This window comes from Cottoperca gobio, chromosome 24 (genome assembly GCF_900634415.1).
Source record: "Cottoperca gobio chromosome 24, fCotGob3.1, whole genome shotgun sequence".
NCBI classification, from domain to species: domain Eukaryota; kingdom Metazoa; phylum Chordata; class Actinopteri; order Perciformes; family Bovichtidae; genus Cottoperca; species Cottoperca gobio.
Genome location: NC_041378.1, coordinates 5,591,117 through 5,618,239, shown reverse-complemented (window position 1 = coordinate 5,618,239; position 27,123 = coordinate 5,591,117). Strand labels below are relative to the sequence as shown.

At 40.3% G+C, this 27,123-nt stretch overlaps 2 protein-coding genes across 3 annotated transcripts; one reads left to right on the top strand and one right to left on the bottom strand.

Moving 5' to 3' along the window:
- Window positions 1-4,355: 4,355 nt before the first annotated feature.
- Window positions 4,356-9,909, bottom strand: taf1a (TATA box binding protein (TBP)-associated factor, RNA polymerase I, A). Of its 2 annotated transcripts, none has more exons than XM_029425374.1 (11): window positions 9,698-9,909; window positions 9,028-9,226; window positions 8,564-8,727; window positions 8,075-8,188; window positions 7,787-7,985; window positions 7,429-7,550; window positions 6,997-7,155; window positions 6,765-6,831; window positions 6,419-6,542; window positions 5,945-6,099; window positions 4,356-5,378 (listed from the first exon to the last, which is right to left on the bottom strand). In XM_029425374.1, the coding sequence occupies exons 2-11, from the start codon at window positions 9,152-9,154 to the stop codon at window positions 5,332-5,334; spliced, it is 1,278 nt and encodes a 425-aa protein (XP_029281234.1). In that variant the 5' UTR covers window positions 9,155-9,226; window positions 9,698-9,909; the 3' UTR covers window positions 4,356-5,331. The 2 variants fall into 2 exon arrangements, with proteins under 2 accessions (XP_029281234.1, XP_029281233.1); XM_029425373.1 differs by having other exon boundaries at window positions 9,769-9,909.
- A 1,108-nt stretch (window positions 9,910-11,017) lies between these two features.
- Window positions 11,018-26,092, top strand: mia3 (MIA SH3 domain ER export factor 3). Its single transcript, XM_029462638.1, has 29 exons — window positions 11,018-11,233; window positions 12,403-12,536; window positions 12,637-12,723; window positions 12,849-13,772; window positions 13,969-15,031; window positions 15,879-16,208; window positions 16,644-16,774; window positions 18,936-19,067; window positions 19,372-19,393; window positions 19,484-19,572; window positions 19,688-19,765; window positions 19,873-19,983; window positions 20,067-20,138; window positions 20,231-20,335; window positions 20,473-20,595; window positions 20,683-20,770; window positions 20,920-20,984; window positions 21,086-21,176; window positions 21,658-21,796; window positions 22,001-22,163; window positions 22,262-22,297; window positions 22,403-22,470; window positions 22,628-22,713; window positions 22,968-23,081; window positions 23,402-23,464; window positions 23,553-23,599; window positions 23,721-23,789; window positions 24,581-25,001; window positions 25,323-26,092. The coding sequence occupies exons 1-29, from the start codon at window positions 11,068-11,070 to the stop codon at window positions 25,565-25,567; spliced, it is 5,262 nt and encodes a 1,753-aa protein (XP_029318498.1). The 5' UTR covers window positions 11,018-11,067; the 3' UTR covers window positions 25,568-26,092.
- The last annotated feature ends 1,031 nt before the right edge of the window (window positions 26,093-27,123 follow it).

Here is a 27,123-nt window from a genome sequence, read left to right as displayed (position 1 = left end):
TCCTTGTTTGTTCGTTGCTCACTGTATTTACGCAGAATTACAGATAATCAGGGACCACATGAGTCAATGGGCACACATACGCTTACATGAGTCAGTGAGTTGTATATAGATAACAAGTTGGTTTCAGGAAAACCGTTACAAAGAATCGTTGTATTATACCTGTAGAGTTTCAGAGGATTGCACATAGTGTGAAACTCATTTGCAGACTGCAGGTTTGATAAGTGAGTGCGTGGGTGTATCGGTGGATGATATCACCTCTCAAAGTGTATAAATATCCATTATGCTTTCTTTGTATTTGGAGAAAAAAAGAGGAACAGTAGGAACCAAAAATCTAAGATTACATGTTTACTGAAAAGCAGAGTCATTATGCTTCTCTGTTAGTCAAAACACACTTTCAGGACAAGAAAAGGGCATAAATTAAAAGATGACATCATGTGAATCCACACAAAAGAGGCCCACATGTTGAATTTTATCTTTCAGAGACTCGTCGACACTTTAAATGAAAAGCTTTTAACGCTGAGATCGAGACGTCACATCAAATACATGCAGTATGTTGCAGATGGCTGGAGTGCCCTCTGCAGGAAAGGGCTATAGTCATGACTACAAAACAAATACTTCATTAATGTGGCACTTTTTAAAACCCTGTAGTTCACAGTTACGAGTGAAAGAATTTAAAAACATAACAAAACGGAAAAGAAACTATTTGGATAATAAATGTTTAAATAAAAAATGAGTTAGGTTGTTCAAAGCATAAATAAATCACGAATACACGATCAAATACGCATTAAACCTGCAGCGATTATTAATAATTATAACTGCAACAAGCTGTAAACACACGTTCCTGGTCACCTGATGAATGTAAAGACAATATTTACTCCACTATGTTGAGCAGCTAGTCGCTAACTGGTGGTGGTTTGATCCTGAGCAGGAGGTGTACGGCAGGTTTATCAGAACGTTTATTTGCTTTAAAAAACAGCTGCATGTTGCTGCACAAAAATCAGTTGATAAGAGCAAAAAAAGGTGAAGAAAACCAAAACAATGAGCCGAAAGTTGCTTTACAAAAATGAGTCTACGATCATAGCTCACGGTACCTGGACCTCTGCAGGCTCAAACGCCAGACGTAATATCGCACCTCTTCATTATGTCCAGAGAACTGGCAAACAGGCGCTGTTCCCTGCACAGGAATTGTATTAATGATCTAACTGAAAGATGGAGACTCTTTAGTGGATAGTGATTACACGTTACGTTACTCGTTACAACTAAAAGTAATCCGTTACTTTGTTACGTGTCACCCCCAAAACTGCACATTACACACAGTCGTTTGACCCGTTCTTGACCAAACTCCACAGAGTTTGCCGACGACTGTTTGATAACCAGGACAAAAGCTCGCCACAAATCTTAAACTGAAGTACGATTGTCGCTTGCCTTTGTTAAAATCCTCTCTTCTAGGTGCAATATTTCCTTCTGAGTCAAACCAAACCAAAACACTGTCTATCTGACTATCATCTGTAGATTGTGTCACTGCTGTCTTGCTCGTCTTAATAGTTGATGCCTTCCTGGAATTCTGTTGTGCTTCTTTCTTCAGATTTCAGATCATTTAGGGATTGTCTTTCCCCCCCCCCCCCCCACTTGTGCTCCAGTTGGCTGGCCTCTGCAGAGCTTGAAGGAAAGTCACAACATTCGGATTGCCACTTATCACACTCAGGCACGCAAGAAATTAAACCTCCATAGCCTCAGGTGAATGCTCTGTTGGTCAGGGCACTTTGCATTTCAGAGTCATTACATTGCTGTTCTGCACTGCTTGTCTTCAGCTTCAGAGGGAGGGGTGGGGGGGGGGGGGGGGGGGGGGAGTGTTTGTTCGTGCAACTGTGTGCATGAGCAACATTTCAGCTCCTGACTCAGTAATTATCAGTGATTGTCCCGTCCCCAGTGAAGATGTGAGAGCGGACGTAAATATAGGATAAACTGTTTATTCCAAGGCCAAGATTTCATTCCTCCCTGGATAAGTAGAGAAGTCAAGAGGATCAGTTTGCGTTCACCGTCCTGATCTGTCCTCACAGTCTGCGCTCAGCAGAGAAAGCTCCTGGTCTCGGCACATACGCAGAGCTGAGCGCCGTCTCCCCAGAAATCAGCTCACAGTCTTTATTCTCCTAATACATTATTGAACGCTATTTTTGCAGCTGCACTCCAAGAACAAAGGTATTGCGGTTGTCACTTTCAACTTTACAGACAGAATGGGGAGGATATTTTGGGAATCCTTTCTTTCTTTTTTCTTCTTCTCTCCCTTAAAGTTCCCCAAGACTTGACTCCCCTCAAGCAATTTTTGTCTTAGCATCTGCCAGTGAGATGAGTGTGTCGAAAGGCTTTTGTTATCATGCTGTTCAAAAGGGCCATCATAGGTTTGGAATACACCCCATTACACGCTGGCTATTTTGCACCAAAGCAAATGTAATTATGATAAGATTTAAAGCTGACTTCTGTACGCTTTTCATTCATGAGTTTGTATTTCCCTTTCATTTTTTTGCTTCATCTTCAGTTGCAGTTTTGAATATGATTCAGACTTTGCGTCCTGCTGTTTTATCTCCTCCCTGCTTGTAGCGTGCAGCACTGGCGAACGCATCAGTATGTTAAGTCAGAATTGCATGGCTGAATTATCACGCTTTCTCCTTTTCCCTGCACTCTCAAACCACACCACACTTCAAATGTCTTGCAGAGTTACTGAGATGTTACACTGTCACTGTGCAAGTCTGAATTTTAGGTTGCAAATCCTCAGAGCCCAGCAGACCAACCAAGCGAGTCCCTGAGTCACCAACTGCAGTGTGTGAGTGTGTATGTGAGTGTGTGTGTGTGTGTGTGTGTGTGTGTGTGTGTGTGTGTGTGTGTGCTAGGAGAGGAGAGAGTGAGGCTGTAAGAGGAAGGAAAACTCAATTAATGTCAGACTCACACAACAAAGCAACATCCAGGGTCTCTCTACGCCAGGCATAAAATTAAAACATCTCTCCCTACACGATTTGTTTTTTTCTCTCGGTCTGCATCCTGCGCCCGTGATTAATTACACAACAATTATTATGCCTGTCAGTTCATAGTGAGGTTAGGCCGAAGACGTCAGTAGATTCCTCCCTGAGCTAGAGGAGGTATAAAGGGCCTGTTAGAGTCATCACATGAGCCCACAGAGAAAGGATTCTTTTTTCTTTTACCTGATAGATTTTACAGTACAGTATGTTCCAACAACCTTGGGGTGCATTCCCAGATGAACATTAATCATCGCTGCCTTTCTTCTTAGACTGACCAAGCTGGTAGAACCGGTGGAGCCGTTAGTGTCCAGTGGCACCAAGTGGATGTACTCAAGAGTGTGTAACCACCTGCCATTACTCTCCAAGACTCTTACAGTAAAGACAAGTGAGTTCTAAGTGAACAGGATAGTTTGAATCATTCAAATATAAAATGTCCCTCTCCACAAACTAAATTCAGAAAATGTCTTGATTTATATCGATGAACAGCGACTAGAGCTGCAAAGAATAGTCGACTAATTGATGAGTAGATCGATAGAAAAATCGATAAGACTATTTTGGTAATCGTGGAAATTATTGTTCATGCAAAAATGGCAGAAAATGCTGTTTCAGCCTCTCGAATGTGGAGATTTCCCTTTACTACCTCAGTGTCTTAAGTATACATGGACACACAGACTTGTTAGCAGTCAGGACGTCCTGCCCCAGACTCCTGCTCGGGATGCAGCAATAAGCTCACGGCTGCAATACAGGAACACTTTTTGTTGCTCGAGAGTCTCGATGATTCCTGATTACATCTACTAATTCGGACTGTTTTCAAGTTTCCAGGGAGAAACTAAATTATCCTTTTTGACAAATTTGGTGAGAAAATAATTAAAACTTAAAATAGGGAGATGGTGAGGAACAACCTTGGAGTGTGTGAAGAGTACGATACAAAGCCCGAGACAAGTCTCCACTTTGAATCCCTTGACAAAAGAGCGTTGCTGTAAAGTGTCAAGGTGCCCTTGAGGAAGAAACCAAACCCCAGCAGAGCCACTCCATGACAGAGAGCAGTGCAAAGACTGTGAGCATCTGTGTAGGTGATTAAAACAATTCAAAGCCCCCGGGGGAAATGCTTTAAAAAGGTCACAACCAGGACACAATCCAGGGCAGTGACCAGCTCCTAACTCCATCCTCTCCACTGCTCTGCAAGTTTTGAATTTTCAAACGACATGTTATGTATTCCCAGATCCCTTCTGCAGCTGCTCCTGTGGTCGGGCAAGTGCTTTGGGCTTTGGTTTATGTAATGACTGCAAAGCAACACACACACACACACACACACACACACACACACACACACACACACACACACACACACACACACACACACACACACACACACACACACACACACAGAGTACGGCTCACTGAGTTGCTGCATGGCCAACATTGTGGCAAGCCGAAACAGAATCATTACAAACACTTTCACTTATTAAATTGGCCTGCTGCTGGATGCAAGACTTTATTTCATGGTTCGGTCTAAAGGAGAGTGAGCGCATCTTTTGAAGGCTTGGGATCCTGGAACATACAAAATACTCCTTATTACAGAAATATATGGCGTCAAAATGTGCAAGCCTCTTTGTGAAAATCAAGATTGACAGCGCTGCATGTACTGCGTGTGTGTAAAATACAAGCTGACCACAAGGCAATAAATCTCTTTGAGTGAAGACACATCTCACATTCAAAAGGAAGAGGACTCATACTGTCGCTATTATCAGCAAACACCTGTCAATGTCCCACTCACTTAAACTTCTGCACATTAGTCTGTGTTGATTATTCTGACATGACAATAGACGTGATAGAGAGAAAAACCCCTCAGGCTGTGTGTTATGCACACACACACACATATACACACACGTGTGACCTTAAAGCACCTCCAAAAGGTCAGCTGAGGTCAGAATGAGACTCAATTAAAAATGTTTACAGAAACCACAAAAGCAACATGAACACTGACATTCAGAGCTACGCTCAGTTTCTGCCACAGTGATGCAGTCACAGCCTCCAGACACTCGATCCAAAACATGCAGAACAAGAGCTCCACATAGTGGGCAACGTAGCTAGTGCCACGATAATGAAAAAACATGTCACGGTACAATCCGAAAGCTTTCACTTTGTGTGTGTGTGTGTGTGTGTGTGTGTGTGTGTGTGTGTGTGTCAGTTAATCAACAAAAGAAAAATCTTCATCGGGGTTTTTCAGTTGCTTCTCCGACAGCATCTCAGCTGTTCCTGATCGTGAGTCGTGGAGACACGATTTGATTTTCTCTTTGGAGTTCTTCTCTCAAGGTCACTCTCCACCGGTGTCCTGCCAAGTTGTGTACTTGAGCGATAGGTCTGCAGGAAGAAAGATACATAAATATATATATATATATATATATATATATATATATATATATATATATATATATATATATATATATATATATATATATATATATATATATATATATATATATATATAGTAGGAGTAAAGTACAGATCCAACCACCTCATTAACACATTTATATTTTCACAAACTGCGGCGTTATCGTTTTCTCTGCAGGTGATTAATACACCAACTTATAATAAACCATGTGACTAAGAGATCATTTAAAAATGTCTCAGTGCACATAAGAAACACGTGTAACTTCAGCGTTTACTCACAACCTCATAGGGTCTTCACATTACTCAGATGCATTGATTTCTGCTCCATTTCTTACCAACTACAAGCAGTTGCACTAATATCAGAAGTCCTATACAACTATGGTCAGATATCAGAATAAATCGTATACATATAGAATACAAATGAGTATTTCTTGGCCAAACTTACAGCTAATATTCAGGATTGACACATCATCCACAGTAATGACAGTTAACAACACTTTCCACAAGTGATTTTGCGCACATGTACACCTTCTTACCCGGACAAAGGATTTGTGTGAGCGGTGCCTTCACTTGCATGAGCTCCGGGTTCTCCTCGGAGTCTTTACTCGCGTGGAAGCTCGTGAAGTGCAGCGCGGGCCACCAGCCTCGTCTTTCAGCCATTTTTGTATCGACAACGTCCTTCCAGTCTTTTCTGTTTTAATACACAGATATACAGAAGAACAATTAGTGAAGTGTGTGTGTATATATATATAAATATATATATATATATAATAATATATATATATATATAATATATATATATATATAAATAAATATAAATGTATTTATTATATATATATATATATATATATATATATATATATATATATATATATATATATATATATATATATATATATATATATTATTTATATATATATATATATATATATATATATATATATATATATTTATTATTTTTATTTATTTTTTAAATAGAGCTTTCAATTTCCCAAACATGTTGTACGTACTGTAACTGTAGTTTTTGAATAATGGCCGTTAAGCGCTCCCACACGTCCAGGTTGCTCCTCCAGCAGGCGAAGTCCAGCATTTCCAGAACGACTCCTAAAGCTTTCTGGAGGTCACCGATTTTCTCTGGGGGAAGAAAATAAATCCAAAATGGATGTTATGCAACAGAAACATTGTTATTCTGAGACATGGCTATAATAAAGAGGAACATTTTCTTCTCAAGACATATTTTCCTAAAAACACTATAAAGAAATGTATTTTTACATTGAAACAATAAGCCTTGTCAGGAAGAAACTTGTCATTAATTCTATGAATCATTGATTATCTGGAAAGACTTTTAGACTTTACTTGACTGAAGCAGGAGAGAGCTGTACTCCAACATCAACTCGTGGCTCGGGACTAACACACGGAGGATCTACGACGTGAGGAAGTAAAGTTTTAAGGACGCGTCAGACACACAATATGTTTGTGTGCTTACTGTAAATCAAACAAAGTAAATATTCTAATGTGTAAGCAGTTTCACAGAGATCATTATAGTTCCACATCTCTCTTTAGAGCACCAATATAAATACAGTCGTACCTTCAATACTTTCATCGGTTTCTTCTCCGAGGCATCGCATCGCTTTAGGTGCTGGTACAGATAGACATGCGCGTTGGGATTAGGTGGGAAAGTGTTGTCGTACGCGTAATCATTCAGGACTTCCAAAGCCTCCTCGTGATCCTCATAGAACTCCAGCATCTGCCAAAATAAAACAGGAAGTTGGGACATTTCCCTGGAGCTGGGCCTGAAATTGAAGAATAATAAGCCCGACAAGAACATCTGAAAACATGAAAGTTAAATCAAGGGCATGAAACATACGGATGATATCAAAATACAAAGTAGTTATATTCAAGGACATTTATAACTAATAATAAGTTGATTATCAAGATTTTTGCTGACTCTATTCTATCTTTCGTTATTAAAAATAATACAAATGTCTTTAATAAAAGGAAATTGGGAATGAGTTCTTACCTCAACGTAACCCAGTATGAAGGGATCCCACACGCCAGGGTTTTTCAAAATCTCCTTCAGATTCACAGAGGCCTGTCTGAAGTAGTTGTGCATGTCTTGGTTTTCACTTGAGTTGGAATATTCTGAAACAGAAGGATCAGTTAACACAAACACTAGAGGGCGTTTAGTGGAAAGTTTTGATATACAAATAGATTTCCTACAACCTAATCCCAACATTTGCTCCTTTTTTGTATCTCAGAAGTTACTGAGTGCGACCTGTAGGTGGCAGTGTGACATCACGCAAGAGTTTGCGGCATGTCTAGTAACTGAGACGAGTAAATAATAGATGCTTTGGGTGTTAAACTGTGTATCACCTTACCAGTCTTGGCGTGTGTGAACTTCTTGTCACACCAGATGATATAATCCAGTAAACTCCTGTAGGCGTGGATCAGCTTTGTCCTCTGATACTGAGCGGCTGACTCCTTCCCATGCCTCCAACTTTCAGAGACAGACAGCTGACGCTTTGCATCCTCGATGTGACCACTAAGCAGCAGGTGGAACGAATGTTCCAGACAGATCTAGAAACACAAAGAAAGAAGGTCTCAAATGTTTGTTTTTGTTGTTTTGTTTTTTAAATGTGCGCAGGCAGGTCTCCCAGCTAACTTACCATGAGGTAGTGTTTAACTCCGGAGTGTTTCATCCGCTCATAGATGTTGTTGTAGTCTTCCAGCTTTGATTTGGGGTGATGGTGAAGGATCTCAGCGCTGATTCTCCAAGTAAGCTGGGGTGCAAAAAGTATGTTAATATCAAGGAAGTGTTTTATCAAATTGTTTACATAACTGACACTTTGTTTATGAATACAGTGTATCACATGGTGGACATCATCTGTAATATATCTGCCTGTTTTACACTCTTTGACCAGCGTGTGCACATGAACCAGTTTTCTGAAAAGCTTCAATGCTTCGTGAAGGTTCATCGCGACATCACTAGTTTATAGAAGCAGAGCTTTTGTGGAAACTTGAGAGGAGTCAAAGTATCGCTGATAATGATACTGTGTTCTGTTCATGTTGTACTGTAGAATTATGTGTCACAATGTATGTCCTTGGCTAGGCACTGTCTGCATGACACGAAAGCAGACGGACAAAACCAAACTTACCTCTTTATACGACTGAGCTGTGCCATTGGTTGAGTCTTCTAAAATCTGTGGGTAACATGCCATATATTCTGCTGCTTCTTGCCATCTGTGATGCAGCAGGGCTTCTCTGATGTGCTCCAGACAGACTCTGCTACTCTGGTGAAACCCAGTTTCCTTAGATCTCTCTTCAGAAAAAAAAAAAAGTGATTACTTAATGACATTAATGCATTAGTCGTTATCATTATTAACTGTTATAGGTCTCACAGCTCAACTGATGTACTGGATTTTTGAGGCTGATACAAATATATCGATATTGAGTGTCAAAAACCAGATAATGATATATAATGATTTTTTTGTTATCTATCAGCTATCATATACACTGATGACGATATACCTGCAATAAGTTAATATTGGAGGATATATCGGCCCAGACCATTTATCAGTTTAGCTCTAATAGATTCTATATTAGCAACAGAACAACTCACCTTCAAACATTATGGGATTAACCAGAGGGAGCTTTGATATGTTCGATCCCTTTGAAGAGTTGTCGTCTGAAGAGTTGATGTCATCATCTTCAAGAGTCACTAGCTCTCTTTCCAAGTCATCCATCATGAGCACAGCAGTTAGACTCGGGTACAGCTGCCTTTGTATCACTTGCTCTGATGCTCAGTGTATGATGTCAACCTGCAAGGAGAAAAGAAATTGTGTCAGCAGGCAACTTCCTTACAAGATATTAAGATTGCCAAGTGTCATAAATTATTAAATAAGTGTCAATTATTGTAACTATTGATTAATCTTCAGATTATTGTCTCCATCAATTAATCGTTTGTCCTATAAAACATCAGAAAACAATGAAAAATGTCCATCACAATTCCCAGTTGATGTCTTCAAATTGCTATTTAGATCTGACCCAAAAAAATCCCAAATATATTGAAATTACTATAATGTAAAACAAGGAAAAGATTCAGATTAATTTCCTAATCGCTTAAACACCTATTTTTCTTAGTGCAATTTGAGGCTAACTCACCTAGCTGGGCAGCTTTCTCAGCATAGTTTTGAATAAACATTACCTCTGTAATACCGACTGTATAATAACTATATCAATGTAAAATATCTTGAGATGAGAAAAGTTTATTAAGTGGTATCCGCTCCTACCTGCTGAGCAGTAGTTACTCTGGATCTGAAGGTAAACAACGTGCCAAAGATAAATTAACAGCTAAACTAACCTTCATCGGTGAGTTTGCGCTCAAATCCAACCTACAGCATATATTCTGAGTTTGAGTCTCTGTAATTGAAAAATGTATATTATGCGATATTCTTGTATTGTCGATCAATGTGACTTCCACATGTTGTTAAATACGCTTTCAGTACAGTAGCTAAGGAAGAGAAGAGAAAAGATGAACGCTTATTGGCTGCTGTGGCCGGAAGAGGCGGAGCAAAGAGCTTCTTCTTCTACGCTTCTGTTTATTTATTCTTCTGCCAACCTAACCTGGGGTTAAATTATATTTCTATTCCCCCCCCCCCGTTTATATCAGAGGCACAGAGATTATTGTCCAACATTAAAATGAGGCGTTCTCTTACATGTCAGATATTTGAAATACAGTAACAAAATACAAACAATAACAATACTAATAAATTGTAATAATCATTAGATTATCCCTTAATAAAGAAAAAAATCCCTTAATAAAGAAAAAAAAAACCTTAATTTCATTATTTGTTGACTGTGTCAACCAAAGATATAATTCACATGGAAAAATAACAATAAAAAGTAAAGTCAGGCAACTGCAGAGGACGTTTTGTTTCAGAAATTGGTCTTCTGTCTAATTGTTTCTGTGTTTTACATGTTTTACATGTTTTGTTCCAAAGTTTTGTTCCACATTGATATTTTTAATAGCTAAATTTGGTTAAACATTTTTTTAATACTTGTTATTTCTTATTTACTTTTGTGTCTGAGTGTCCTTATGTCTTTTTAATTTTATTTGTATCTACATTTACATTATATTTATCCATCTATCGATCTTGAAATGTTGTGTTCAAACATTAAATGGCTGTTGTATTTTGTTGAATAAGAATGGTTGTTTACTTTTGTATTAACAGCAGAAAGATTTTTCTTTTCCATATTATTTTACAGTTTTGTTATGTTTTTCTGTTTTCTGTTTGGCTAAAGCTATATGTGTTTAAAGAGGGCTCTGTGGGAGATTAAATGGCATTACAATGCACCAGTTATAATCCTCTACATGGTAATTCCTGGTTTTCAATCTCTTAAATCTTTTTGTCAATTTTGTAGATGTCCTTGCTCATGTATTGGATAAAAACTGCACATAGGCTTACTAAATGATGAGGTTGATTTCTGATTTTCTTTTTACCTTTATACATAGTCTGTGTTTTTACTACTGCAGCGGTTTGAGATTATTTCCCACAATCACACGAAGCAGCCTAATCCAAATTGTATATCCTGTGTAAACCTATCCGAGCCTACACCCAGCCGGATCTGATCTGCTGACGTGTCGGCTCCTCCAGTGCTCATGCTCCAGCAGCAAGAGTCAAGCCAGGCAACAGAAACTGCCAGCATGGCAGCAAAACACTTTTACCGACAGGGCTTTTTATTACTTTTATTTAATTTTATTTCAACTGCGTCCTTGGAAAAAAGGTTCTCCGACTTTAAAAGATGCGCCGATGAGGAGTGCAGCAGTAAGTTTACTGGCTTGTTGTTACTATCATCAGGGATGCAATCTTCCCACATCCCTACAGCTAGCCATCAACTGCGCCTTATCTCTCGACCTGTTGCCAGTCGATATTTGCGACCTTGGTCACCTCCTGTAGTTTGTTCCGATGCTGTGCAGCCGTGTGCTGCTCTTTGAAATCAGGGCAAGCTAAGGTTAACATTAGTTATTAGCCTGTGGAGGTTATTGGTCACACGTAGCCCGTAGTGTTGGCCGGTTGCCTGGCAGCTCCGGCCTGCCCTGCTGTGTAGTGGTGGCTAATGTTAGCAGCTAATTAGCTACATAATGTTTGTTAACGTTAGACAAACAACAGTTGACATTAGCAAACAAAATACAGTTAGCTCAGTTGTTAAACCACATTTGCTTTTACTTCTCTCCTTGTTGCTAATGTAACTTAACACGTACGTTACTCTAGACTGCGTAGTTTAACCAGCAAACTCTTTACATTGAACGTTAGCTATATGCTATATGTTCAATGTATTTTATTTGAAAAGGGACAATGTACATTAATCGATCAAATGTAAATGTACCCGAGTTAGTCATTTATCGTGCCTTATGTTGTTATAAATCCTATAATAAAAAATAAAAAATACATTATATAGCTACAATAGTTAAAAACATACTATATTCCAGTAAAAAATATTACAGTTAAACAACAAAATCCAAATATCAGAAGATACAAGTACAGTTATGTTAAAGGTAGACAAAAATAGCATCAGTGTTGACATTTTGGGAGATAATAAATAGTTATATTGGCTGACTTATCATGAGGAGAAGCTAGTTTTGAGTTATAAAACAGTAAAGATTAGACACTAACACTTAAAACAAAGTAAGGCACAAGAAGATCTTTGCTCCTCAAATGCTTTAAACCAAATCAGTTTTCAAATCAGAAAGTATTTTGTAAGCAAATAAATGCCAAAAAATAATTGGTTCCAGCTTTTCAAATGAGAATATCTGCTGATGTTGTTAATCTTCTATCACATTAAACCATATATCCTTTGGTTTTGGACTGTTGGATGGATAAAAACCAGACATTTGAATATGTCAACTTGAGCTTGGTACAAAATATGTTTTACCATTTTCTGACATGGACTTTTCTACTTTTCAATTCTACTTCCTCATATTTTTCTTTCACAGTGCTTCTGTGTCGGGGAAAAGCTTTGAAAGATTTCTCTGGACCAGACTGTCGGTTCCTGTCGGTCAAGAAATCAGAAACTGTCTATGTATACTATAAACTGTCGGGCAGAAAGACGGGCATAATGGCTGGAAGTGTACGTATACTCTGGTTACATTTTATTCAGAACTGGATAACATCTAGGTTTTGCCTATATAGTTATAATCCTCAACATGTTCTCTTGTATTTTTCAATAGGTTGGAAGTCACTTTGGATATTTCCCAAACGAACTTCTTGCAGTTAACCACGTTTATACTGACAAAGAAATTGAAGTTCCAGCAGAGGTATGAAAACATGTTGCTCACTAACTGAATTAATTGCACAAATCAAAAGTAAAAGGGCGCTTTCAAGCTATTAACGTAACATCATTTTCAACATAACGACACTTGTTTCTTTGTCGTTTTTTCAGGAAACAGATTTTGTCTGTTTTGACACAGGATTTGATAAGTTTAACAATTACGACATAGATTTACTGTTAGCCTCTTCACCGGTGAATGATGGTGAAAATGAGGAAACATCTGACCAAATCGTAGTGGCAGAGGAGGCGCAGAAAGAAACGCAGCCATCAGCAGAAGAGGGAACTGACAGTGAAAAAGAAACTAAGTATCATGATAACTCTGAGGATCTTGATAAAGTCCCAGTTGATCAAAGTGCCTCTTTACCTGAACTTGACGTGGCAACTGAATCACCTTCTACAAAAGAAGTGGATTCTCATACAGCAGCCACTCCTGATGCTCCTGGAGGAGCTGCAGAAGACACCGAAGTTAAGACAGAAAAGGCAGAAGAGTCCATTCTTGAAAATGTTGTTTCAGAAAGGAGTGAAACCAAAGATACACCCACAAACTCTGAGGTGGAATCTGTGCCCAAAGATGATTTAGTTCCAGAAAACGAACCAGTCACGATTTCTGAAGGAGGGAAAATCCCTGAGTTAAAAACTACCCTTGGAACGACTTTCGATGCCGTCACCACCGACGAAGAAATCACCAAGAATGTAACCCCATATGAAGAGGAGGAAAGCGAATATGTGGAGAATCAGCCCGAAGACGACATTGATGTTAAAGCTGAAATTCCATTGCTGTCTTTCTCCAAAGAAAACGTGAACACTCCTGCATCTGATTCCCTCAGACATCTTGAAAGTCCTCCAACAACACAGGAATCTAAACCAGAGGCTGCAGAGAAGAAGAACATGTGGACAACTTTGGGAGATGCTGTTTTTTCAGTTGTCACCGGGGGTGAGAGGACGGCACAAGATTTGAGCTCAGAGGAAGACGAAGAGGATGAGGTAGAAGAAGCTGTAGAAGAAACCCCTCAGAGTTTTGAAGAAGCAAAGAAAGTCGAAGAAGAAGAGGAAGAGGTACCAGAAGAGGAACCAGAGGAGGAACCAGTGGAGGAACCAGTGGAGGAACCAGGAGAACCAGTGGAGGAACCAGTGGAGGAACCAGTGGAGGAACCAGTGGAGGAACCAGTGGAGGAACCAGAGGAGGAACCAGAGGAGGAACCAGAGGAGGAACCAGAGAGGAACCAGAGAGGAACCAGAGGAACCACTATCGGCAGAATCACCAAAAGAGCCGGAGAACATAGAGTCAGACATAAAGCCAACTGATGAGCCGATACACCATCAAACAGAAGCGAGTACAATATCAGTGGATCCGGTATCACAAGGGGATACTTCTGCCATTCCTGAGTCGCAAAACTCAGATGATAAAACAACAGATGAACCCATTGAGCACAAAGAGGAAGAGGAGGAATATGACGATGACGATGATGAAGATGAAATAGACGATGAATTGGACGAGCACACAACTGATCAAGAATTAGCCGGTACCGAAACTGCAACACATCAGGACCCGATCGAGGAGATTCAATCAAATACTTCAGATGTGACAGACGACGATGAAAAGGCGGCAGGTGACGGTCTACCTAACATGACAGATTTGGAGAGGAATAACAGTCAACCAGATTTATCTGTGGAGGAACTGGAGATTCACGAGGAACATATTACAGAGGAGTCGACCGATGACGAAGAGCAAGAGATAAAGGAACAGAAAGTGGTGGAGAAAGAAGAATTGCTTGAAGATGAAAATGCACTTAATTCCTCACAATCGGAGAACTCTGACGAAGCCTTACCTGAAACGGCTCCGCCCACTGTGTCGACCCCGGAGCCACAATACAGCGACAGCGTCATGAGACTGACTCTGCTCCGAAACCATTTCACGGAGAAGAACATGGAGCGGTTCCAAAAGCTTCTGGGACTCGGGAATCTCTTCAAAGTGGAAGAGATGTTCTCTGACTTGGACACAGAATTGCAGGTTAGTCGTCTCTCTCAATCGGGTACCACGCAAGACATTGAAAATGCCCTCGAGGGCATCCTGGAAGTATCCGAGAACTCTATTCTGGACGAGATTGAGAAGATGCTGGATGCCCGAGACACGAAACACAATCATGACCAACATACGGACACGAGTAGTTCGGATGACGAGACTGATATACTGGATGACTTCCAGGAGCTCGCATTCAGCCTACGACAGAAGTATTCAACAGCCAGTGACAGCACGCTTCTGGCTACAGAAAAAACTCCAGATATTGAACAAGGTAGGTTTGTTTTTTTATTACCTTTTTTTATTTATTATTTTAAATTCAGTATCTGGTACAGATAAAGGTTGTATGTCTGTGGTTGTTATCAGGTCTTACCATTGTACATTATGTTTTAACTTCTGATTTAGGCTTTACAGTATATTGCATCAGCTTATGATCCACAGATAAAGCAGCCAAGACACTCGTCAGAATTTGATACTGTGGCACAGCAGATATGCAGCCCTGAACTTTCCTTTCAACCTCCGTTCAGACCGTTCTTGTTTCCAGACATAACCAGCTTCATCCAGTTAAAATGGATTGCGACCACTGCTCAACAGAAAGAAATACACATTTGTGCTTGGCCATACAGTCTCAACCTTTTTAACTTTGGAAATGTCGTCCTACATTCCAAACAAGTGCACTCTGCCATGTTGTCTGAGTGGACTCTCGGTTTGGTAGCTACCATATAACTTGAGCTATTTTGATCCACAACCACTTTTGTCTGTAATTGCCAAGATGAAAACTTTCTTTGTTTTACAGATTATGTAGTGTAGAGCCCAAATACATATTTAAAATAGTTTCACTCTAGTTGATGATTGTGCTGACAAAAGCTCTGCTCATCTTACATTTCAATAGTTTCTTTTCCATTAAGAGTCACACTACAACCTCCTACTAAACAAATAACTTACACCTGACAAAGCCATAGACCACACCTGCTGTCATAACATCAAATATGTTTGATGGAAATCTGAGTTGTTAGCAAGTGCACACCTCACAGAAAGAAACTAATAACCAGAAACTATTTAGACAGACGTAGAAAATGACCTCCTTGACTGATCCCCATCTACTTATGTGTTTGTTGTAGATGAACACATATTAAAGGTGACAGATGACACGCCCCACATTGTTGAAGAAGACAAGGTTGGCAGCGTCCCTGAGGCCGAGAGGGATGACAACCTCACTGTAACGGATCACGAGGAACAGCCGGCAGAGACTAAAGAAGAGCAGTTGGTTTTAGACGAGGTGCACAGTGGATCGGATGTCAATGTGGAGGAGGATGGCGGACACTTTAATAAAAACAAAGACAATCAGCCGAGCTTCAGTGCATCAGACGAGATGCAGAAGGTCCCTCAGGCCACTCTGGAAAATCCATTAGACATGGGCCTTGGTGTCGAGGTTGAGCACTCGCTCTCAGGTTGGTAATCCTAATGACATCACCGATTTGATCTTTTTTTAAATATGTATATTAAATTAATTGACCTTTCGTGTCTTTTAAAATGTTATTTTACTAGCAGGCAAGTTTCCATTGTAGAGGTGTTTCCTTATATTTTAAGATTACTTTTACTCCTTTTGCCAAGCCCTCAGCAAAATCATATTTTTTTTGTGGCATAATCATAAAATGTAAACTTATTTTTAGCACTTTAGACATGGGTCATAATAAAATATATCACAAATATGTCAGCAAATCAGTCGACTGCACTAGGATTGTATTATGTTCAAGGTTTTGGGAGAATTGTTTTGTAAACGCATGATACTTTAACTATTTTTGAATGCATGAGGAAAATATAATGGAAGATTTTTTGCATTTGTCTGTCCGTAACACGCATAAACTGATATTTTGTTTTGCCAGGATCTTTGGACTCCATGGAACCAGTGTCGGAAATTCACGAAGAAGAAGTGGGAATATTATCAACTGGGATTGTTTACATGGGCTGCATCCTTTCGATAACGAAGAGTAAAATTGCAGAGTGGACTGTTGAGGTAAGTCTAAGAATTGTTAGCTTTTTAAACATATGTAATGACAAAAAAGATAACCAGTGATGACAGGAAAATGGCACTATTCATGCATGAAAAAGAGGAGTTGTGAGTGAAACGTGTGTACAACAGTATTGCACACAGGACATGTAGCAGTCCATAATATAACAACATTTTAATTTGGTCTAATGATACAAATTTTACGTGTATTATTTTCTTAATAGTAGAAATTAAAGAAACTAAAGTCTCCCTTTACCGACCTTTGATATGCCTCAACAGGATTTCACCTATCACTGTCATATTGCTCTTACATTATCCCCCTGCACTTGGACATTAAGCATGCAGATCGATTTAAGTATGAGGTGTCAGTGTTTACAGCGTGAACATTGGGACCTCTGTATCAGAGAAATTTCCGATTGTTCCTGAACGTCCCTCCCCCCTCTCCCTCCCCTGTCTTGTTGACTGTCGCGGTGTAGGCTGAAGTTCAACACAGCCGGTGCTGAGCTGGCTACTATTACAACCGGCGGGCCTTATTTTGACATAAAAAAAAAGGCAGACAATTATCATAGAAGACATCACTAAGATGGACTCTGTTTCTTCAGATTAATTTAGGTTCTTAATCGCTTTTTGTACTTTAATTGTGATCCATATTTGAACCTCCAGCTCAGCAAACGTCTCCTGCTTGTCAGTTGGTTTGATGGTGAATGGGACACGACGACTCATCTGTTATTAGCGTTAGCCAACTGTTGTTGACAAGTCCTACTTATCACCCGTCTCAAATAACTATCTAACGTTGTCAGGGTCTGTGCCGACGTGAGTTTTTTATTTTTTAGACGCCGAGTGCTTTAACTCTAACGGCTAACGGTCAGTTTAACATCACGGTTTACTTTGAGGATAGCTAACGTGCTAGCAAGCTAATATCTGTCAAACTAGCATAACGTTACTTGTGCTAGTTCTCGTTTTAAAGACTAGCATGGAGAGTGATACCTTAACCCGACCTGTAATGGAACCGGAGCATGTTAACATACTTTTTCTAAAGGAGCTGCGACATGTAAGTGAAAGATTGAAGTATTTATGATGTTATCACGGCCTGCTGACGTGTTAATGAGCATATGGCTGATGCACATTGACTCTACGTTAACTACTCCTTAATTTACTCACCCAATTTTATATTTACCTTTTTATTATCTTGCTTCTTGGATGTTAAAATAATATATTTTACTTCCACATGGGTCTTTCATATCTTGTTTTCTGCGTTGATTAAAGTTTGAATGAAACATAATATGGATGAAGTCCTGCCTTTGTGCATTTATATTTATATATATATAGAACAATGAAGCTGGTTGTGGTTGCTGACTGCATGTTTAACCTTTCAGGCAATGTGGTTAACTTATTTGTAATCTCTCATTTCATTACAGCCGTAGAGTGTCTGTTTGTTCCTGTCTGAATTGCCACATGCTCAGTTCAAAGGTTTCTTTGCCATTGAGTTCTTCTTGGTATCACTAGACAGTAATGTAAACCAAAATCATGGTCCGTTTTGGCTAATGATACAATTCATAAACACGTCAGCCTTTTAGCGACAAACAATCATTGTATGATGATAGATTTAACTATCACACCTGGATTGCAGTCATAAATTCTCTGTCTGAATTTGGAAATAGCAGGTGAATAAAGCACCTTAACAGCAATTTTGCCTTTTTTTATAATACTTTTAATCCAGGCAGGATTAAAGCTGTGTGTCGTAAATGGCAGGAAACTTGTAAAAGAGCGGATTAGTTTTGCAACCTTATGCCCGTTGCTGCTCTTGTGCTTTGTGCTAATGGACACAGTTCAACATTCTTGGTTGTGGCATTAGGACGCTGCTCTGTTTTATTATTATTATTGTATGGTAATGCTCTTGATATCTTGATAAGCTTTCCTCTCAGTGCTGTGAAAAGATTAACTTATCACTAACTTCTTTTGTTCATCAGATTTCGGTTAATGAAGACGCAGTATCTCAGTCTAGTGGTACATGTCAATATTGGAAGTTGCTTTGAGGCTTAACCTACTGTAGAGTGTCTCGCTGAAGGATAACAACAATACTTCTGTTTAACCTGCTTTGTTGTATTATTCCTGACTGCGTATTTCTTCTTTCCTCAATATTCTGGTTATGTTTGTGTCTCATCAGGTGATTTCATTACTGCCAGAAGAATGGAAGCCGGGGGAAACCTTGTTTGGCTGTCCTTGGCAAGCTGTTGTGCTCACTGCTTTGGTTGGAGTAGTGACCTTCACCCTCTTCTTCTGGAGGACCGTGTTGGCAGTAAGTGTTGTAACATCTCTGCTCAAATGATGTGTTATGATTTGCCAACAACAAAGAACATATCGTATTTGTATAAGCTTGGATGTAATTAGGTTTTGATTCATACTGCAGTGAAATGTTAGTCTTGGAACCTAATTCTCCATCTTACCCTACCCATGGTTTGAGATCAACATAATATAACAGTTTTCTAATCAGATCACTATTTATACACTGTTCCTGGCATGATAAAGTTATATTACTCCATGTACAACTGTTGTTCAGACATCAAACTGAGCTTTACTTATTGCTTTGCTAAACTTTATAGGTAAAGAAGAGAGAATACCTTGGTAAGTTTTTACCTTTTTTATAACATTACTTTACATTATAAAACGCAGTAGCTTAAAAAGTAACTTATTGTTTACCTTTTATGGAAACAGTGGATGATAAAAGGCTCGCGGAGCAAATTTTGGCGCTCAAAAAAGAGAAGAATGACGCCATCGCCAATATGTCAGCTCTCCAGAAACGGGTGAGCTTCAAATTAAATGTGATCAAATGTTTATGAGCTACTTTTAAAGAAATATATATATTTTTGTCCCTTTTTAATTCTGGAACTTTCTTAATTGTTTTCTTCTTTGTTGAAGACTGAACACCTAAAAGAAAGTCAAAAACAGTCAAAGGAAACGGTTAGTTCTACAAAGAAAAGGATGCAAGACCTGGAGGTAAACACGAACAATACTTCTCGTCTGTGTATTTGCTCCTCTGGACGTAAAATAGTTCCTCATTATTTAAGACCGTCAGTGAAGTTTCTCTCATTACCTTTTTGCAGAGTAAAGTTTTGGAGGCAGAGACACGGAATGAACACATGTCTGAGGAAAAGAACAAATGCGCGAAACTACTCGAAGACGAGAGGGCAAACTCTCTGCATAATGGCACCAGGGTAATTGTTTTAATATTTTTCCCTTCCTGTTATTTCTTAAGCTTTCGTCTCAGATTCATGATGCTTCGCGGTTTCTTTGACAGATTGAGAAACTGGAGAAGTCAAACGAGAAGCTACAGTTGAGCAGGAAAAAGACTCAGGAAGCTCTCTCTAAGGTGCAAATCCTCACGTAATCTTCTGCACATTGCAAACTTATACAAAGCTGCTCGTTTCAGCTTCTCATTTCAACTGCGTGTGTTTGCCACAGACTGCCGTTCTCTTGGACGAGGCCAAGATTCGCGAAGATGCCCGAAATGTTCACCACAAATGTCTTGAGAAAGATTATGCAGCACTAAAAGAAGAAAATAAAAAGGTAAGACAATATGTAGACCGTTGTATATTTTCATCACTGAGCTCTAAATCGATGGGTATTTTAACCTGATTTTGTACCAGATTTGATTTGAAATGGATCATTTTTAGATGCATACTGTTTTCCCTAAATTCTTACAGTTTAAGACTACCATAAAGAGCTGGGAGGACAAACACAAGGAGCTGAACGAGCAGATTAAAGTCTATCAAAAGTCTCAGAAAGAGCTGGAGGACTCTGTGGTGCTCAAAGATCACAACGTGGAGGTCAGGATTGATTTCTTTAATATCGGCTATACATATTAATCCTCAGCTTGCATCAACTTACCCCACACACAAATGTCTCCCTGACAGGTTCTTTCCGAACTTCTGGCAGACCTAGACGCTTGTGATTCACAAAAAGGTGACGCCATGGTTTTAGCCAATGGTGAAGTAGCACCTGGTTAGTCCAACTCTGTTACTAATTTAATTAAGGAATAACGCACTTGCAAATAGATTCCCATTTGTTTTAAATGGCACATATTTGTTTGTCTGTCACAGTATAAATGATGTCGTGTTCAGCTTCATGCTAAATAGTGAATGTTCTTTCAGTGTCTTTTTCGGACAAGAAAACGGCCATAAAGAACAGGATCAAACAGATGATGGATGTTTCTCGGGTAAGATATGAAGGCGACTATTAAATAAACCGTAGTTGTGAATCGACGGCAAATGTTAATAATTCAAAGTGTTAACCTGCTTTAACATTAATTCTCTCCAGGTCCAGACCACTCTCATTGTGGTCGAAGAAGAGCGAGATCGCTTCATGACCAAACTGCTGAATGAAGAGAAGACTAGAAAGTCACTGGAAGGTATGTTGGTCGTGTTTCTTTTGAAAATGCTTTTAGGAAATAATTCATAAACTTGTCGCCATTTTTGACAATCCCTATGACCTTCTTGTAGGGATGTTCCGATACCATGTGTTCTTTTCTGAGTACCGATCCAATACCAGTGCGTTCAAGACAAAAATGTAACTGCTGTAAACTAACCCTGAGTGGATGTGATATGGTTGTGTGGCAACAAGTCAGCCATCTCGTTTCTTTCTAATCTCTGATAAGAGTTTCACATGCGCAGTGTGGATCAGGCAGGATGTACAGACGGGGGAGTGAGTGTAGTGTAAATGAGCGGATGAATAATACAACGTGATCTGGGATCAGTGCACAGACCCGCGCACTCCCGATCCAGAATGTTCCGCCGTATCGTTGGGCACATGGGATACTGGTATTGTTATCGGAAAACAACTGTAACTTCTTCCTGCCTTTCTCCAAACTTACCGTTGTACTTCTCAAACAGAACAACACCAGGAGCTGGAGCATGCAATCGCAAGCCTAAAGAGCAATAAGAGCCACGTTGAAAACCAGTTCAAGATCCTCCAGCAGAAAAACGAAATCATGGTTGAAATGTATCAGCAGAAGGAAAACGCTTTGCAGCAGTAAGTGAAGCCGGAACGTCCGTTCATCACTCTGGTATTAGCTGCTGTTCCACAGTGTAGGAGAAGCTGCTGTCACGTCACCATGATGAATATAAATAAGCCACACTGTTTCAGCATAATCCGGTCAAACATCTCATGAATAAAAGCGCAGGTCTTTGAAATGGAAAAGATGTGGAGGAACCCTGTGTGTCTGTGGCTTCGCAGGAGGCTAACGAAGGAAGAGTTGGAGCGACGCAGCAAAGAGAGTCAGCTGTGTGAGGTGGGAGGGAAAGCAGTTGAGGCCGAGGAGCAGGTGAAAGTCTTACGGCACCGCATTAATGAGATGGAGGAGCAGATGAGGAAGACCGAGGAAGTCTATAAAGAGCAGGTAGCTGTTCCTTTTTTTTTTTTTTAAATGAGCAAGTACAGAGAAACATCTTCCTGACCCCCCTGACTGAATGTCTTTTTCTACTTGAATTATTTTAGGTAAAAGAACAGGAAAACAAGACTCACTCAAACTGGGTACGTTGCACAAAGTGGCACAATTTATTCACATGTATTACTCTTAATGGATATTTAAGCCTGTTTATGTTTGATAATAACACTAAGTCTCCGTTATGTTTCCAGGTGAACGCTCGTAATGCGGAGCGCGCTCTGAGTCAAGAGAAGCTTGAATCGTCAAAGCTCCGTGAAAAGTAAGTGTTGGCAGAAGCGGTAGAGCATTTGCTATTTCTGTAAGTTGAGTTTATTTATTCTGGGCTGTTGTTTGGTCAATAAAAGCATCTTGATGTTAGCCCACCTGATGGAGCTTATTAGCATTTAACCAAATGTTCTTGTTTTACCCGTTAACAGACTGGCTGTACTTACCTCCCAGCTTAATGAGCGCCGCGCTCCTCTCTTCAGACCGAACTCTGGACAAACTGCCGGCCCTCGCCAAGGTAAACAGGCCGCACAAGCTTTCCTGCCGTTTTTGTTTCCTTTAGGTCCACTTCTCATCCTTCAGAGCTTTGAGAAGAGGAGGCTGTTCTCTAATAGAACCCTTCCTCTAAATGAGAGAACGGTTGTTGTACATTTGTCACTTCGACTGTACCGTGTTGGGCAGCTTGGATCGAGGACCTCGTCTTTGCATGTATTGAAGTGAGTTGTCCACTGTTTCTGTTCCCTTGGTAAACGGATGGTTTGATCATAACAGGTGATTCATACGGGCCCTCTCCTGTGAGTGGGGGTGCACCATCCCCTCCCATAATGATAGAGGGTCCCAGGCGCCCTCCTTCTGCCCCAGTGGGGCGAAGAATTGACCCGTATGGTGAGTCCATGTGGATTACTTCACCTTCTTTGATCCTCGGTTGGACATCATCCCTCCGCTACAACCCTCTTTGTCCTTTTCTTTTATCTTTCTCGTCTCGCACGTCTGACTTCATTCTTCGTTTCAGATCTTTCCCCTTCTTGAGTTCTTTTTATTTCTTCCTGGTTTTCAACATTCCTGGTATCTCTGTCTTCCACTTCCTTTTCCCCCACGCCTTGTCTCTTGTCTCTTACATCGGTGTCCTCCCTGGAAGGTGCTACAGGCAGTAATATTGAGGGATTTTATTCATCATTGTGTATTCTCTTTCTTTCCCCCCTCAGGTCCACGACCTCCCTCAGACCCACACGGTCGTTACCCTGAACACAAGCACATCTCTGGGATGGGTAGGTCTTCTGCAGTCTCTGTATTTCAGAGTATTCACATTTCGCTCGTATCCTTCTTACTAACCCTGTGCTGCTCCTCCTCTCTCAGACATGATGGGCCCCCGCAGCTCATCACCGGCCAACATTGATGCATCTGTAAGTCTTTAATTTCTTATCAGATTAGTGTAATATTTGCACGTTACCTTCCCTTCATTCAGTCTGAAGTCCTGGAGCTCCGACCTACATGTGCGTTGTGTCTGCCCTTGCTCTAAAACAGACACAAGCAGTAGATCCACAGATAATAGCAGAGACACAGGCTGAGGCCTCCGCAGACAGCCCAGAGCCAGTGAGTATGGAGGCTGTCAGGTCCACGTGTGAAGGCGTATGCAAGCACGCCACCCTCTTCCCTAAATTTGGATTTGGGAAGAGATTGAAGGCATTTTGCTTTACTGGGGATGAATTAACCTTTTGGGCTGAGTGTGGTTTCCCCTGTTCTCACAGCACTAAGAGAAGCAGAGAGTCTTGGAATATATTTGGCTTTGTGAAAGTTGGTTGTGTGTGTGTGTCAGTTGTCGGGTTTTTGTGAAAGCGGTTTGATTTTTGCATCCAAATAATCATGGTGTGAGGTTACTAGTGCTGTACCGAATGTCATTTTATTTTTACACTTGAAGCTTCTATTGAGGTTTTGAGCTTCGAATGTCTGTCACCCTAAAAATAATGAAATAATAAAGTGGAACGCAAATCAACTTTCTTTAATGAATGTAACTCCTCCGTTCCGTCTGGATATTTTGTTAGATAAAAACATTTTAGATTTTTAATGACATTTATCCTACGCAGTGACACCTGGAATCTAATTCTACAAATAGTATAATACTAAATACATTAATGTCTCCTGGTCTTTGTCTACAACTGCAGGTTTAAACAGACGGGATAGATTTGAACTGTTCGGTACAGCCCTGGAGGTTACTGGTCATGTGATTTGATTCCTAACTAAATGCACTTTTTGCAAATCATGTGGTTTGTGGATCTTTTCACTGCATGACTAAAATATTAATGGATGTATACTCACTTACAGGACCAACTAAAAGTCTACTGACTGCATTTGAAAACTCTCTCATGATCGTCCGTCTTTTTCAGGGACCTGGATCCTTCCTCGTGTCTCCGATCAGGGACTCTCCAGGCTCCATGGTCCAGGGAGCTCCCTCCGGCCCCGGACCCCATGACCAACTCCTCCCTCCTGGACCGCACGGCCGCCTGCCGCATCCTGGACCTTACAGACCTCCACGACCCGGCCTCTACCATCTCCCACCAGGTCCTCATGGTCCTCTTCCACCTAATGTACCTTCTCACCTTCATGGGCCTCCGCTACCAGCCAACGGGCACCCAGGTATGCCACTGCCTGGACCAATGGGAGGAGAGTTTGGACCTCGACCCGCCAACGGACATGCATTCCACCCCAGGCCAGGCCCCGGACATGTCATGGACCCTCGAGGTCCACTACCGGCACACTTCCGTCCCCCTCCACCTCATCACTTTGGGCCGATGCCTCCGCCACATGGTACGTTCTGGCCTTTGTTCTTATTAACACTTTATCCGTTTGTGCTGCTACTGAGTGTTATGTTGGTTTATACTGGGTCTGGAATTATGAGATATTAAGTTGTAGGCTACATTAAGCAGATAACTTAGAAATCAGGGAGTGTTTTTACTTCTCTTGCTTTTGTTTTGAGTGCAAGGCTATGGCTATTTCCTGAAAGCAGCCCCCACCACTGCAGACCCCGGACATACCGAACTTGACGGAGCACTTTGAATGTTTTTCAGACCGTCTCACCCGATGTCATTAATCATCGTTATTAACTCCCTATTCAATTGCTTTGTGTAGGTGTCCGTGGACCTATGGGACCACGTCCATTCGTCCCTCTTGACATGCGCTACCCAGGACCGCGTGACCACACCAGCCAACCAATGAACCTTCCTCCAGGCGTCCCTCCCCATCCCCACGGTGATGCATATGGTCACGCTCCACCCGATGCCCTCCAGAACTTGCACAGCGGCCCCAGACAGGACCTGCATGTGAAGCAGGAGGCCCCTCAGGACTCAACGAGACCGCCGACGGTCAAGCCTTAAAGACGCCACCAGCTTTGGCGGAGGACTTGAATTTACCCAGAATGCACATTAACAACAAAATCCATTCCGAACATAGGTCATGGTTATTTTCATATTTCAGTTATAAAATAAAAGCTTCATTTATGTTTATTAAAAAAAGAAAAAGAATATGATCCTTTAAAGCATCAATAATTATGTGTCTGAAATCAATGAGTTAAAAGGGTTGCCACTTTTCTAAACTGCTTATTGTGCAATAATAATTAATTATATGCCAGAGGGTTTTCCTTTTTTGTTCTTTTAAAAAAATATATATATATATAGTAATGATTTTTAAGGGGCAATTTTTTAAATGTCATTTCCTGTGGAAATTATTTTAAGAAAGGAGAAAAAGGAGGGAGTTCAGCTTCTAGCATTCAGGAATACCATCATTTCTCAAAGCTGTTGCTTTAGAGCTGACTGTAAAGCAAATGTGTAATTTGATGGCCAGATGTATAACTTATTTTACTATGTTGGTAGAACTTTTAATAATAAAGAATGCAAAAGCTGTCAGTGTTATGTTACTAACTGGTTACAAAAGACATACATCTGTGCTGCTGCTGCTGAGACGGAAACATTCACCATAGTTCTGTTCATTGAAAGTCAACTGACTTGTGCAAAATCTGCATGTACCATGTTAAGCTTAGCGTGTGGAGCGACTGCTAGCATTGCTGTCCCCTATTTTACTTTTTAACTTGGAGAGCCGATTGTCTGATGGGGGGGGAAAAGTATTAGTGTCAGTCATAAGTGGGGGTAAAATCTCTTTTGCAATCTAAAGACTTGGAACGCATACCTAAAGGTTATTGTGATCCTCACTTACATTCAGGGGCTCGTTAATATAAATCACTGTCTGATGCTCTGGATGAAATGATCCACCAAACTGCTTCATTTGTAGTTTATTGGAAATTAAAAGCATTGTAAATATTTGCAATTCCCTTCAGTCTGTCAAAACGAAAACACTCCACAGGTCTCAGTCCTCCCACGTCACACACACAGTTACTGTATTCATCAGTATCCTACAGTCCTGAATATTGTGACATTACAAAACTCAAATAAAGTTACATACAACTTGAAGGAATGCTTTACCCCCAAACTGATCATTTGTATATTAAATTAACTCTCAACGTGTTACCTTGAATTCTTGAAGAGAACGTCATTTCTCACGCATCATCCACGGCGCGCGCACTTACGCAAAAACAGTACGTACGAAAAGCGTACCAGAATGCGGAAGTGTTTTATTTCGTAGGTTTTTAGCAAAAATGCATGTGTTTGGGAAGTAAAGAGAATACAACTGGATAAATGAGACTTGGAATATACCGCAGGAGATCTGTATTCGTTTGTAAACGGATGTTTTGATATAGATTCACGGTTTGTTAAACACCGTTTACCTCCATTCATTAAGACTTTGCTCCGTTTTTGGTTTTCTTTGTTATGCGAGGAAAACTGTTTTCTTTAAGAATACAAGGTTATACGGGTGGAGTAATTGATATACAAAATTGTCATTTTGGGGATTAAGTATTCCTTCAATACATTTAAAAAAA

Bases quoted from the DNA above. Each gene is read 5' to 3' on its own strand.
- mia3 (XM_029462638.1), top strand. From the start codon at position 11,068: ATGCTCCAGCAGCAAGAGTCAAGCCAGGCAACAGAAACTGCCAGCATG. The intron at 16,209-16,643 runs GTTGGTAATCCT...TTGTTTTGCCAG, and splicing joins GGTTGAGCACTCGCTCTCAG to GATCTTTGGACTCCATGGAA. The intron at 25,002-25,322 runs GTACGTTCTGGC...TGCTTTGTGTAG, and splicing joins GCCGATGCCTCCGCCACATG to GTGTCCGTGGACCTATGGGA.
- taf1a (XM_029425374.1), bottom strand. From the start codon at position 9,154: ATGATGGATGACTTGGAAAGAGAGCTAGTGACTCTTGAAGATGATGAC. The intron at 7,551-7,786 runs GTAAGGTGATAC...CTTCTGTTTCAG, and splicing joins GTTCACACACGCCAAGACTG to AATATTCCAACTCAAGTGAA. The intron at 5,379-5,944 runs GTAAGAAGGTGT...TTCTTCCTGCAG, and splicing joins CACACAAATCCTTTGTCCGG to ACCTATCGCTCAAGTACACA.